This window comes from Loxodonta africana, chromosome 6 (genome assembly GCF_030014295.1).
Source record: "Loxodonta africana isolate mLoxAfr1 chromosome 6, mLoxAfr1.hap2, whole genome shotgun sequence".
NCBI classification, from domain to species: Eukaryota; Metazoa; Chordata; class Mammalia; order Proboscidea; family Elephantidae; genus Loxodonta; species Loxodonta africana.
In genome coordinates this window covers 88,167,751-88,182,110 of record NC_087347.1, presented here as the reverse complement: position 1 = coordinate 88,182,110, position 14,360 = coordinate 88,167,751, and the positions used below count along the sequence as shown (strand labels likewise).

The following is a 14,360-nucleotide window of genomic DNA, read 5'->3' as shown; positions in this document are numbered from 1 at the left end:
CCTCCTGATAATATGTCCAAAGTATGTGAGACGTAGCCTCTCCATCCTTGCTTCTAAGCAGCATTCTAGGGGCACTTCTTCAAGACAGATTTGTTCCTTCTTTTGTACATTCAATATTCATTGCCAACAACACAATTCAAAAGCATCAAATCTTCTTTGGTCTTCCTTATTCGTTATCCAGCTTTCACACGCATATGAGGTGATTGGAATCACCATGGCTTGGGTCAGGTGCACCTTAGTCCTCAAGGTGACACCTTTGCTTTTCAACACTTTATAGGAGTCTTTTGCAGATGATCTGCCCAATGCAATGCATCTTTTGCTATCTTTACTGCTGCTTCCATGGGTGTTGATTGCGGATCCAAGAACTAGTAAAGCTTACCTACCAAAAACCTACAATAAACAAACTGAACAATGAAAGTTTTCCAGTCAATGAGAAATCAGACAAGGATGTCTGTTCTCACTATTGCCATTGTCCTGGTAGTATTAAAGGAGCCCTGGTGATGTAATGGTTAAGCGCTGGTTTGTTAACCAAAAGGTTAGCGGCTCAAACCCATCTAGCAGCTTGAACCCACCTAGCAGCTTGAACCCACCTAGCTGCTCTCTGGGAGAAAAGACCTAGTGATCTGCTCCCATAAAGATTACCATCTAGAACATCTTATGGGGCAGTTCTACTCTGTCATATGGGGTCACTATGAGTTGGAAATGACTCGACAGCATCTAACAACAACCTAACAGGAATATTAGACAGTTCAGTAAGGCACAGAAAAGACGTGAAAGGTGTAAGGATTAGAAAGGAAGGAGGAAAACAATCATTATTTACAAATGACTTTGTACCAGAACATTCTTTAAAAAACAACTTAAAATAACCCATTGCATTTCTATATTAGGTAATCCCTGACTTACAACGTTCTCAAGTTATGACAAACCTCATTTACGACCGTCTGTTTTCTGGTTTTTCTTTTTGTACATCTTATCGTTTGTCATATGTACTATATACAGTGCTGCAATGTGTTATTTGCTGATATTATCAATTCTCAGAATTCACTCACAGATGCTCAATTTTCTGATTCACTATTCAAAATACTGCCGTATAGACATAGCTTTTTAAACTAAATCAGGGGCTTCAGTTACTTGAAAACAAGAACCCAAACGCTGATCACTTTGCTAAAGTCAACAGGCAGATTTGGAAAGCAGTGAGCTATCACCACGAAATATATGAAGAAAAAAAGAAAAGGGCCATACAGAGAGCTCTCACTAATTTTATGACTAGAAATGCCATCCTCATTCCCAGGGATAATCCAGACGGTCCAGAACCTTCCACAAGTGGAGTTATTATCACAACTGACAAAATGCCAACACTGTCCAACTCTTCTTCATTGTCAAAGTTTTATGATTTGCGTATTTTTTAATGTATATATGTGCGTAGATGATGATCAGATTTATAACAATATAACAAAATGAAGATCAGATTTATAACAATATTGATAATAAAAGGCAATAATAATAAAAAGTAAAAAAAAAATCGAGGTATTCAACTTACATCAGAGCTGACTTACGACAGTCATCAGAATTGAACCCAGTCATAAGTCAGGGACTACCTGGGTTATCAACAAACAAAAAAATAAGAGTTTTCAAATATAATCTTTATTATACAAACAAAAGAGGATAAAATTTTTGAAATAAATCTAATAAAAGATGTGCAGGACCTCTACGTGGAAGGAAATTGAGAGACGTTAAAGGATTGAAATGGATAAATATATCTTATTCATAAATTAAAAGATTCAATACCATAAAACTGTCAATTTTTCCCAAATTCATCAGACGTTGTCAAGTTGATTTTAACTCCGAGACCCCATGTGACAGAGCCGAACCACCCACAGGGTTTTCTAGGTTGTAATCTTTATAAGAGCAGAGCATGAGGGTCTTACTCCTACGGAGCCACTGGGTGGGTTCAAACTGCAAGTCAACCTTTCCTTTAGCAGCCAAGCACTTAACCACTGTGCCACCAGGACTCCTTCATTAGTCATTAAGGAAATGCAAGTCAAAATCACAATGAGATACTATGTCACCCTCAATAAGATGGCTATTAGAAAAATAGAAAGCAACAAGTGTTGGCAAGGACATGGAGTAGCTGGAACCCTCATCTTCTAGGAGGAATGTTAAAATGGTTACAGTCATTGTGCAAAACAGTCAGTGGTTCCTCAAAAAAGTTAAACAAAGAACTACCATATTACCCGGCAATTACACTCCGAGGTCTGTATCTAAAACACTTGAAAGCAGCGACACAAACATACTTGTACACCAATGTTAACTGCAGCATTATTCACGAGAGCCAAAAGGTGGAAACAACCCAAATGTCCATCAACAGAGGAATGGATAAACAAAATGTGGTATATCCATACAAAGGAGTATTATCCAGCCTTAAAGAGAAATGAAATCCTGACACATACTACAACATGGATGAATCATAAAAATATTATGCTGAGTGAAATCAACCAGACACAAAAGGACAAATTTTGTATGATCCCACTTATATGAAATATCTAGAATAGGCAAATGCATAGCATAGAGACCAAAGTTTATTAGTGGCTACCAGGAGCGGTAGGAGGGAGAGATGGGGAGTTATTGTTTACAGAGTACTGAGTTTCTGTTGCGGTGATGAAAACAAATTTTGAATCGATACTGGTGATGGCTGGACAACAGGATGAATGTAATTAAAATCACTGAATTGTACACGTAAAAATGGTTGAAATGGCAAAAGTTTTGTTACATATATTCTACAGTGTAATTTTTCAAAAGGATAAATTACAATGAAATATTCGTAGGAGTGAAAAATCAACAAATGAAAATACATGCAACGATATGAATGAATCTCACAAATGTTGGATAAAGGAAGTCAGGTACAATTAATTCATATTGTATGATTTGTTTAAAATCAGTTTAAAAAAGGATAGAAAACACAATCCTGGACCTGAGGAGATGTGACCAGAAATGGGTACTTGGAAAGCGAGGGGCTTTTGAAGCAGAACCAGTATTGTTATTTTTTGACCTGAGTAGCAGTTATACAGGTTTCATCAGAGTAACTTACCAAGATATTCTCTTATATTTTTTGTATTTTTCTGTATGTTTGTTTTATTTCAAATCAAAATGGTTTTTAAGAAAATTAAACAGCTTACCCTGAGACTAGCATCTGCCCATCATGGGAAAAAGCACAAGCCAGAACAGGAGCACAGTGCCCACTCAGTGTACTTTTGTATTTTAATTCAAAACCTGCAATTAAGAAGGTGAGAAAAGTTAGCAAGGTGACCATGCTTAGAATTTTTACATTTACATCAAAATTATTTCACTCATTTATTCAACAAATAAGCTCTGAGTGTCTAAAGGACACAAAAATGAAAAAGTCTTTAAGCAGCTCAGGTATCTGTACATATAAACAAATAACTGCAATGGAATGTGATTAAGCAGTTTGAAAGGTTTAGTTATGGGTTTAAACATGGTGTTTTCAGCAAAAGACAGAAAGGAGTGGTTTTATAACTACCAAATTTAAAAAACAAATTTAAACTACACCACAAAAAAACTTAGTATCTGATTTTTTAAAAAAGGCAATTCCCAGAATACTTTTTAAAAAATCAAATGCCTGTGTTTTTAAAATCTCATATTAAGAAAATATATTCTCATTCCATAAATAAAAAGGCTCAATGGTAATTTATATACCTAATAATTTCGATATAGCTTTATAATACTTCTTCGAAGTATGAAAACAACAAAATCCTTTTTATGCTTTCTGGAATCACTGAAAATAAACACAACTATTTCATTGGTAAACTGAGGAAATTCAATACATTTTAGTGACAACCTATAAAAATTATGATTAAAAAGTTGGTCTGGATGTGGGGGAGACAAGGAAATAAATGAGTGAAATTTGTAACTGTCAGACACAATAAAAGTTTTTCTGAACTGTTAATGATTCCTGATGAATATAGGAAGCATTTAATCAAACAAAAAGGTCATCACAGCAGAGATTTTAAAAGTTTCAACCTCAAAACAAAATTATTATTTTTATCTGGAAGAGCAGGTATGGGCATTAAAGGTGCTGTGCTAAGTGCTAGAAACACCATGAAGAACTTTAAAGGGCTTACTATCTAACCAGAACATACAGATCAATAAGGAGGTACAATAAATCAGTCTTCTACTGAGAGGTTTAGTAAACAAAGCAAAAACATTAACAAGCTGTAAACCAAATGAAGGCCTTTGAAACTTTCCATATGACCACAAGAATAGGTTACATTCTCAAGTTAAGACCCATATGCCTATCTACTCCTCCTTACAAATAAACATGTAAAATAATAAGGTTCAAATGACAATAAATGCTCTATAAAACTGTTAGGTATCTTTTTAACAAAGACTTGGTGTAAAAACACATTTTCCAGACAATGTACATTTCAACAATTATGAAAGATATACTGTATTTAGGATATTTACACATATAGTGTCCTACCAGAATTTCACTCTGATAGAAGAGGTGGGATAGACCACGGCAGTAAAAAAAAAAAAAAAAAAAACTGTTACCCTCACTAGCATGTCATTTAATACAACATTAAAAGAATTACTAACTGCAACATACCCACCAGTGCCGTCGAGTCGATTCCGACTCATAGCGACCCTATAGGACAGAGTAGAACTGCCCTATAGAGTTTCCAAGGAGCACCTCGCGGATTCAAACTGCTGACCCTTTGGTTAGCAGCCGTAGCACTTAACCACTAAGCCACCAGGGTTTCCAACAAGTGTAACATAGTAAGCAATAATTTAACCAAATTTCCACAAGAAAGGTATGTGTTTATTTCCTGGTAATAGACCCGTCTCTATATACTGCTATAATTACAAATGACAAAAACGCAATTTGTGATTTAACTAAAGTTTATTAGGTAACAAATAATAGAAGAAGAATATTTTTAGGCATCTGAATCAAGATGGCCAACTGTCTACATACTTTCAGAGTCCCCAGTAAAATAATGAATTAATAAAGATATAAGTGTACATCAATGAAGGGAATAGGAAAGGGGGTATTTGCAAACCAGAAACTGAAACCAATTTTGAGAACACAGAAAGCAGACTAACTGAAGAGCTAGCTTTAGGGGAGTAATAGCCCAGAGAGCAAAGAGAGGGCTACAGCCAAGAAGAACGCTAATCTGCCCTAGTAAATCCCAAAAGATTTATGACTATCAACAGCCAGAGAAAAAGCAAGTCAGAATGACATAAGACATAGACCTGAAAACAGAAAAATTAATTGGAAGTCTATATATAGAACATTTAACATCTATATCTAATCCCTCCCCGGTCCCGCCCACAATAAACTACACAACAGCTAGGTGTTTATCCCCAAGCAAAACATTTCTAAGGAAAATAATGAGGCCTGGGGAGCTCCAGAGGGACACAGGTTCCCACATTCTGTAAGCTCCCCATCCTCTTCTGTCCCCAGTAGAGGTCAATTACCTACCTCCTCATCCTAAAGGGCCAACAACAAGCTCTAACCATGTGCAACAAGCTTCTAGACATCTTATTATTGTCTAATTCTTAAATATAAACAGACTACTAAGGAACAATGGACATTTGAGGCTAATAATATGAAAGAGAAAGATCAGGTGTACCCAAAAAAAGGGCCCAAGAGCAAAGAAAGATGATCAAAAACAGAAAGGAGCTTAAAACAAAACAAAAAACCTCTAACTGGTACTCTGAGAGATTGGAAGATTTTGTATTTGTAAAATAAAAGGGGACACTGTGAAAAGAAATAAAGAACAAAATTTTAGAAAATGAAATATGCTTCACAGGATACAAATACAAAACAAGGTTAAAAGACAAAGCTGAGGAAACTGCTCATAAAATAGAAAAAAAAAAAAAGAAATAAGTTTGGGGAAAATAGGCACAGACGGTCAATTCAGGAGTACCAATACTCAATTAGTAGGAGGTATAAAAATAAATAAAATAAAATAAATTTTTTAAATAAAAATAGAGAAAAATGAAAATGGAAAAGAAAATATTCTTAAAAATATATAAAGGAATACTGTATTCCAAAACCAAACAACATATGCTTCTTGACTGAGTCACCTGAAGGAATAGTACAATGCATGGAAAAATAACAACACATTATCAACAGTAACTAAAGTGAATTGGACAAAAAAAAACTGGTATAAGTGATATTTACAGAAACTCTTAAAATTACAAAAAGTGCTGAAAACAGAGTAAGTACAAAGTGGTTACCTCCGTGGAGCAGGAATGTGTGTGGAGGTGGTGAGGTGGCGGCAAGCATCCAATATTTAAATCATGTGTATGTATTACTTTGATGAAATGTTTCTTAAAAAAATATTTTTACACTTTCTGATATTCAGAGTAAATAAAATAGAATTCATATCTGGATCACAAGTAGTTTTAGGATACTACTAGTTGAATACATACCTAAGATATGGGAAAAAGAAACTATCCAGATTTTGATCTGGCAATCCTGACCACACGATGCCAGTCGAAAAAACTGAAGGTCTTGTGCTCCATCTAACAAACATAAATTTGTTAAAAATAAATACAAAGAACTGATAGCACGTTTAACAAAAAAAAAAAATTCAATTTCTGTGATACTGTGATACATGAATTCTATTCATTAAACCTGAATTCACAAACAGTATTAATTTATACCACACAACAAAATGTCAGTTAAAGAATTTTTTTTAACAAGGTACTACAAGTAACCCCTAAAGCTGCTACAATAAAAGGGCTTTTTATCTACCTTCCACTAAGGCTACAACTCAATGCTGCAGGGGCCAATATTGAGCCACTAAGCCTAGAGTATCCTCTAACAGTCTATGAGGCTGACATTGATGGAGAAAATTAGGAAGACAAGTCAGTTATGACTTCAGTGTTAAATGCTTAATCATTCCCAATTTAACTTTTTCATAACATAGCAATTTCTTAAAAGCCTGGTGTCATGGATTTAATTAGGTCCCCCCAAAAATGTATCAACTTGGTTAGGCCATGATTCCCGGTATTGTGTGGTTGTCCTCCATTTTGTGATTATAATTTTATGTAAAGAGGATTAGGGTGGGACTGTAACACCACCCTTACTCAGGTCACCTCCCTGATCCAGTGTAAAGGGAGTTTCCCTCAGATGTGGCCTGTACCACCTTTTCTCTCTCAAGAGACAAAAGGAAAGAGCAGCAAGCACAGAGTTGGGGACCTCATATCACCAAGAAAGCAGCATCAGGAGCTGGGACCTGGGGTCCCTGTGCCTGAGAAGCTCCTCAGCCATGCGAAGATTGAGGACAAGGACCTTCTTCCAGAGGCCCTAGAGAGAAAGAAAGCCTTCCCCTGGAGCTAACACCTTGAATTTGGACTTTAAGCCTACTTTACTGTGAGGAAATAAGTTTCTCTTTGTTAAAGCCATCCACTTGTGGTATTTCTGTTACGGCAGCACGAGATGACTAAGACACTTGGTCTATAACTCACATGGAACAATAATGGAAGATTTCTTTCACTGTATTTAACCAAGACAAAGGCTGGCATTATATAAACCCAAAATAACATCAATTCAGCCCATCTGGTGAAAAATATTACAAAATTAGGGGCAGTCATCAGTTAAATTTGGTTGATGTCACACAAAATCACTAGTTTATGCTTGCTTAGGTAATTTCTGTGTATATATCCACTAGATAAGTACTTGTGGGCAAAATAAACATTAATATCATCAACTCAATTTTATATGAGTTCCATCTAAAGTAACTGATGCAGCCTCATCAAAAGGAGTTCTGGCAGTCACAGGCAGTAAGCACAATTAAGAAGTCTAGTATTCATTTTAAGATTGTAGTCAGGTTTTGCAAATTTCAGTACATGGGATTTAATTTATACACCTGAGCACGAGAAAATTTTTTTTCTATGAACTCTGTCTCATTTAAAGCATACATACTTTATTATCATACAACAAATTAACTTCCATTTCATTGAAAAATTTTTTTACTACATGAAACGTCTACATTTTAACAGCATTTTTTATTTTGTAGCATACATTCAGCCAAAGCGCATCCCTTCTCAGAGAGATCTTGATGGGCATACGCAATTCTTAATAATCATTAAGTTTATTTAAGGTAAAATATTTTACTCAGTAAGTGGCTGATAACAAAATATTTAAGTGTTATCTGTGATCAGGAAAACTATTTTTTTCTTTGTTTCTTGACTAACATAAAGTTAATTCTGTAAAGTTAATTCTCTACTTTAGGTAGTGGGAATTCAGCTAAGACAACAGAAAATTACGGAGCTTAAAATATGTGCCTATACTTAATACCTAAATATAATATCTACAAATATCTTTTCCTTTAGGAAAAAATATTAAAAATTTAACAATAACCTAGCCCAAGCTTTGTTTGAGTCTTAAAAACTAAAGAAAAATGATCATTTACCCTTAGGGGCAAACACAACTATTTTTCCTTATTTGAGCGAAATGTTACAAAGACAAAAGAGAGTCAGTATGTCTTAAGTATTTACAAATATTAACAAATAACAAATTAAATAATAAATAACTGTTACCAGTTAAAATTATGTACTTTGTCTTTGAAGAAAATACAGTAGTGCCCACAAATTCCTATAATAATTGATGTTAAAGCAAATATCACTCTGTTTCATGGAATTTCTGACATGTAAGAGTGGTATCTATTTCATCAGAAGTACCAAAGACCAAAGAAGGAGCGCAGGTTAAAACTATACTGAGAGAAAAGTAACTCTGAAATATGCTCTAAAGGCAGGGTAGGCTACTCTCTGCTTGGACTAGTGAACCTTTCCAGTCTCATCAGCTGTACATCCCTCTAAGAATGCAGAACAAAGATGGCCTTAGTTTTATTCTAACATTAATTCATGTAAAAGTAGTATTTTGATTGAAAATCTATTTTCAGAGCATTCAGAATAAAAAAAGAAATCTAAATCTCCCCACATTTGTGAAATTCATCAAAGATTCACTGAGTGCCTGTAAGGTGCCACAGGTTCTTATTTCTAACAAGCTGGTCTTGATAGAATAAAACAACACAAAACAATATATTAAAAGAACAAATTATTATGATAAAATTAGATGAGGAGTTTAATATAAGATTGAGTACATGAAAAAGAAATCTATTAATTTGCTACAAGACGTTTAAAGATTAAGAACAAACAAGCAAAAAATTTCGGTAGACCACGAAAAGGAATCTTATTCATCAATCAACATTTCAAGGTCTACTATGTACCAGGCACTACTAATAAAATCAACTCAGGACCCAACCTGGACTTTATAATCTAATAGAGAAAACACCATTAAACAATCTATATAAATAAGTAATTAAAAACTGTGATACCTCTCTAAGTACTGTTAAAAAACAAAGTGTGCAAATAAAAGCTTTTATCGAAATGTTTTAGACTGAGTGTGGGGGTAGGAACAGAGGAGGCTCACCTGAAGTGGTTTTTCACTTCAAGGATAACTAGGAATGAACTAGGTGAAGGGGCCGTATGTAAAACCTTCGGAAAAATTCAGGAATAAAAGAACGCTAGTGTTGGTTTTTTTTTTTTTTTTAGTGTGGCAAAGGAGCCTTGGTGGAACAGTGGTTAAGAGCTTGGCTGCTAACTAAAAATGTGGCAGTTTGAATCCACCAGCCACTCCTCGGAAACCCTATGGGGAAGTTCTACTCTGTTCTGTAGGGTTGTTATGAGTCAGAATCCACTCAGTGGCAATGGGTTTTGTTTTTAGTGTGGCAAAGAGAATGAGGAAGCCAAGAGTGACTTGCAATGATGCAGGAAACGGATCATGCAAGGTACTTACAGGCTTTGTTTTTGGATTTGAGTCTTTATCTTACCCTAATCTTACCTCAATAAGCCAATGATGGGTTTAAAATACCAGAGTGCCAAAAACACAAGTCTAGGGGACCTTATATTGTCCAATAAGGCAGTGATATGTGGCTGTTTGACAGTTGGAATGTGGCTAGTCCAAAGTGAAATGTACTGTAATGTGCACACAGATTTTAAAAAATACAAAAGGATAGAACATCTTATTAATAATTTCATATTGTCAATTTCAAAATGACAGTATTTTGGATATATCAAGTAAAATAAAATATATTGTTAAAATCAATTTCATCTACTACTAGAAATTTTTTAATTTACGTATGTGCCTACTAGAAAATTTTAAATGTACATATATGGCTGCATTACACTGTTATGAGACAGCACTAGTCAGGACTGGAAGGGGCTAAAGGGAAACTTCCATCCTAACAAAGAAAATAAAACTTGCAGAGAAGAAAACTTCTCAATTCACTGTATCTTTTTAAAACCAAAACAAACACAAAAAACCCAGTGCCGTCGAGTCGATTCTGACTGATAGCGACCCTACAGGACAGAGTAGAACTGCCCCATAGAGTTTCCAAGAGTCTATATATTCAAGAGCTTTTGTTTCTTCTTTTTAAAAAATGAAATGCGTTGCCCAAAATGTTATTTTATAAATTTAGCTTTTGTAAAAAATAAATTAGTAAGTAGAAAAATGTAGCTTTTGTTTCTAAGTTTTCTATTTCACATTTCCATTTGAATGTCAATATAGTGTATTAAAAAATCATAGCCAACTCATAAGTAAAACCAATAGGGTTAAGTTCTCTAAATCACCAAAGAACCTGGACTTACTGTACTAAGTTCAGTCATCCCCTAAACATACTAAAGAACCCAATTTCCCCACATACTATTTCTTTATGACTCCATTTTGATCAAAAAAGATAGAGAAGGATGTATCCTTTGTAAAAATGAATTAAAAGGGCTCCTCATTATACTAATGATGAAATGAAAATTAGTAAAAGAACTAAAAGTCACATGCAAATTATGAACAGGAATTACTAGAGCTTAAAAGAATAAAATTACTAACCAGAAACAGGCTGTGAAGAAAAATCGCAGCAGGTAATTCCAAGATCATGTGCTTTTTCACTATGCAGACACCTCATTTTATCATCCCACACTGTTAAATCTCCACATGAGGAGCCAGTGACGAAGAGGTCCCCACTAGGAGAAAATGCACAGGCCACCAAGGAGCCATCCTTAACACTACCGCATCTGAAATAAAGCAAATAAAGGGTGTTGTCATTTCAGAGCATCTTTTACTTTACATTATAGACTCGCAGAACAGATTGATAGAGAAAAAAAGTTAAATGGCTACCATGGAACTAGAGAGAATGGGCAAAGAATGCCTACGGAAATAAAATATCATTTGTATGCTATAAACTGAGATATGCTTTCTAAAAATAAGGGGGATTAAGGCTAAGCTATAGAGGTCCAAACTTAAGTTCACATTATCTTTAGGTTTATATACATGGCAAGTCTGAACACACTGAAATCTACAAAACTTAAAATAAAAATGAAAACAAAGCATACCAACTATTTACATAATGCTAAAAAAAATATTTTTACTGAAAAAGGTATTTTGGGAGTAAAAACTCCTTTCAACTTTTGAATGAAAATTACCTAGAAGCAACAGGAATGACTTTCACCTCATGGTCAAATATAAACTCTTTACAAAAAGAAAATTATGCAAACAAGTTAAAGCTGACAATATGATTATTTTCTCAGTTCAGAAAAATAAACTCATGAAAAACAATTAGTGCAGTATACCATTCAGTAGCTAAATCTACTGTAAAGTACCATTTTACATCATTAATTACAACATAAATTAGGGAAGATATGCTATAGAAAGGAGTCCCTAAGTGGAGCGGATGGTTAAAGAGGTTCAAATCCATCTAGAGGTGCCTGGGAAGAAAGGCCTGGCAATCCACTTCTGAAAGATCAGACACTGAAAATCCTGTAGAGCACAGTTCTACTGTGACACACATGAGGTCATCATGAGTTAGATCAATTTGAGAGTACCTGGTTTTATGCTATAGAAGAAATCATTACCTGATAAGTGAAACAAAAGATTCCTTAGTTAACAGCTGTATTTCATTCTTCCAAAATCACTTAACGGCCTCTTATTCTGTGTTTTCCCTTTTAAGCTAAGGGTTTATTAATGCCACTTAAAACACATCACTTTCTTCAACCTAAGGCCCTAAGCCTAAATGATCACAGTTGCTGACCTGCTGCCATTTGTGGGAGAAGTGGGTAGACTACTTTAACCATTTACAAGTTTATGATTTTAATGTTGATAACTGGCAACATAACATTACTAGTATAAATTAATTGATGTGTTTTTATCCAGAAGAAGTTTTCCAAGTGTGTTTTTTTAGAAATGATAATAATGCATTGCCATACTCTTCACAACAGTTCTTTTTCTGACATCGGTCATTCACCCAGCAAGGAATCTTAGTAGGATATGATTCTGTATGTAGAAAACGCCAAAAAATCCACAAGAAAGCTTCTAGAGCAAATAGGGGAATTCTCCAAAGCTGCAGGGTACAAGGACAAGATACAAAGAACAGCTGTTGTTTCTGTACACCAGCAATGAGCAATTTCTGAAAATAAAATTAAGAAAGTAATTCCATTTACAATAGCATCTAAAAGAATAAAATACCTAGGAATAAATTTAACCCGGAATGTGCAAGACTTACATAATGAAAAATATAAAACACTGCTGCAAGAGATTAAAGACCTAAGTAAATGGGAAGACATTCTGGGCTTATGGATTGGAAGACTTAACATCATTAAGATGTCAATACTACCCAAAGCAATCTATGTCAACACAATCCTGATTGCAATTCCAACAGCCTTCTTTGAAGAAATGGAAAAACCAGTCCTCAAGTCTATATGGAATTGCAAAGAACTCCAAACAGTCAAAGCAATCCTGAAGAAGGAGAAGGAAACAGGAAAAATCGCACGTCTCAACTTCAAAACACACTATCAAGCTACGGTAATCAAAACAATCTGGCATTGGTATAATAATAAACACAAGATCAATGGAATAGAATTGAGAGTCCAGAAGTAAAGCAATACATCTACAGTCAACTGATTTTGGCAAAGATGCTAAGTCCATGAAATGGGGCAAGAATGGCTTCTTTTATAAATAGTGCTGGGACAACTGGATATCCACACGTGAAAGAATGAAGGACTCACACCTCACACCATATACAAAAATTAACTTAAAAGGGATCAAAGACCTGTATGTAAGAGCTGAAACCATGAAACCCCTAGAAGAAAATACAGGGATATTGCTTCAGAACCTAGTTTTAAACAATATATTCTTGGGATATAACACCAAAAACATTAGCAACAAAAGACAAAACAGATAAATTGGACTTCAGCAAAATCAAAAACTTTTGTTCAACAAAAGACTTCAACAACAAAGTGAAGAAACCACTTACAAATGGAAAAAATTTTAGGGAAGCATATATTGCATAAGGGTTTAATATCCACAATAAAAAACTCCTACAACAACAAAAAGACAATCCAATCAAAAAATGGGCAAAGGATTCGAATAGACATTTAACCAAAGAAGATACACAAACGGTCAATAAGCACATGAAAAGATGCTCAACATATTGGTTCCTTAAAAAAAAAACTAAACCCATTGCTGTCAAGCTGATACTGACTCATGGCAACCCCACAGCACCGAGCAGAACTGCCCTGTAGGGTTTCCAAGGAGTGCCTGGTGGATTCGAACAGCTGAACTTTTGGTTAGCAGCCATACCTCTTAACCGCTACACCACCAGTTTTCCATTAGTCCCTTACCCCCCAAAAACCAAACCCACTGCTGCGGAGTTGATTCCGACACAAAGTGACTCTACAGGACAGACTAGAACCGCCCCATAGAGTTTCCAAGGAGCGCCTGGTGGATTTGAACTGCTGACCCTTTGGTTAGCAGCCATAGCACTTGGCCACTGTGCCACCAGGGTTTTCATTCGTCCCTTAGGGAGAAGCAAATCAAAACCACAGTAAGATACTACCGCACCTGCACTAGGATGGCTAAGATAAAAAAAAAACAAAATGAAAAACAGCAAGTGTTGGCGACAATGTAGAGAAAATGGAACCCTCATCCATTGCTGATGGGAATGCAAAATGGTACAGTCATTATGGAAAACGGTTTGGCGGTTCCTCAAGAAGTTGAACACAGAAATACCATTTGATCCAGCAAGACTAACCCTAGGTATATACCCAAAAGACTTGAAAAAACTGATGCAAACAGACACATGTACACTAATGTTCATTGCAAAACTACTCACAATAGCCAAAAAGTGGAAGCAACCTAAATTTCCATCACATTCATTCCATCAGAATGAAAAAATGTGGTATATACATACAATGAAATACTCAGTCATACATGAAGAAAAATGAAGTCCTGATAATGCTACAACACAGATGAACCTTGAAAACATTATGCTGAGTGAAGTCAA

General features: G+C 35.1%; 1 protein-coding gene across 7 annotated transcripts in view; it reads right to left on the bottom strand.

The window, feature by feature from the left end:
* WDSUB1 (WD repeat, sterile alpha motif and U-box domain containing 1) overlaps window positions 1-14,360 on the bottom strand; it is a 61,908-nt gene that overhangs the window by 44,447 nt on the left and 3,101 nt on the right. For 5 of the 7 annotated variants that reach the window (XM_003405834.4, XM_010586293.3, XM_010586294.3 and 2 more), the window contains 3 exons: window positions 10,913-11,097; window positions 6,454-6,546; window positions 3,177-3,270 (listed from right to left, as the gene is read on the bottom strand). In XM_003405834.4, the coding sequence (XP_003405882.1) occupies window positions 3,177-3,270; window positions 6,454-6,546; window positions 10,913-11,097 (372 nt within the window). Of the gene's footprint in view, window positions 1-1,540; window positions 1,599-3,176; window positions 3,271-6,453; window positions 6,547-10,912; window positions 11,098-14,360 lie in introns of those variants that run through there. The other 2 variants (XM_064287105.1, XM_064287106.1) reach the window with 2 other exon arrangements.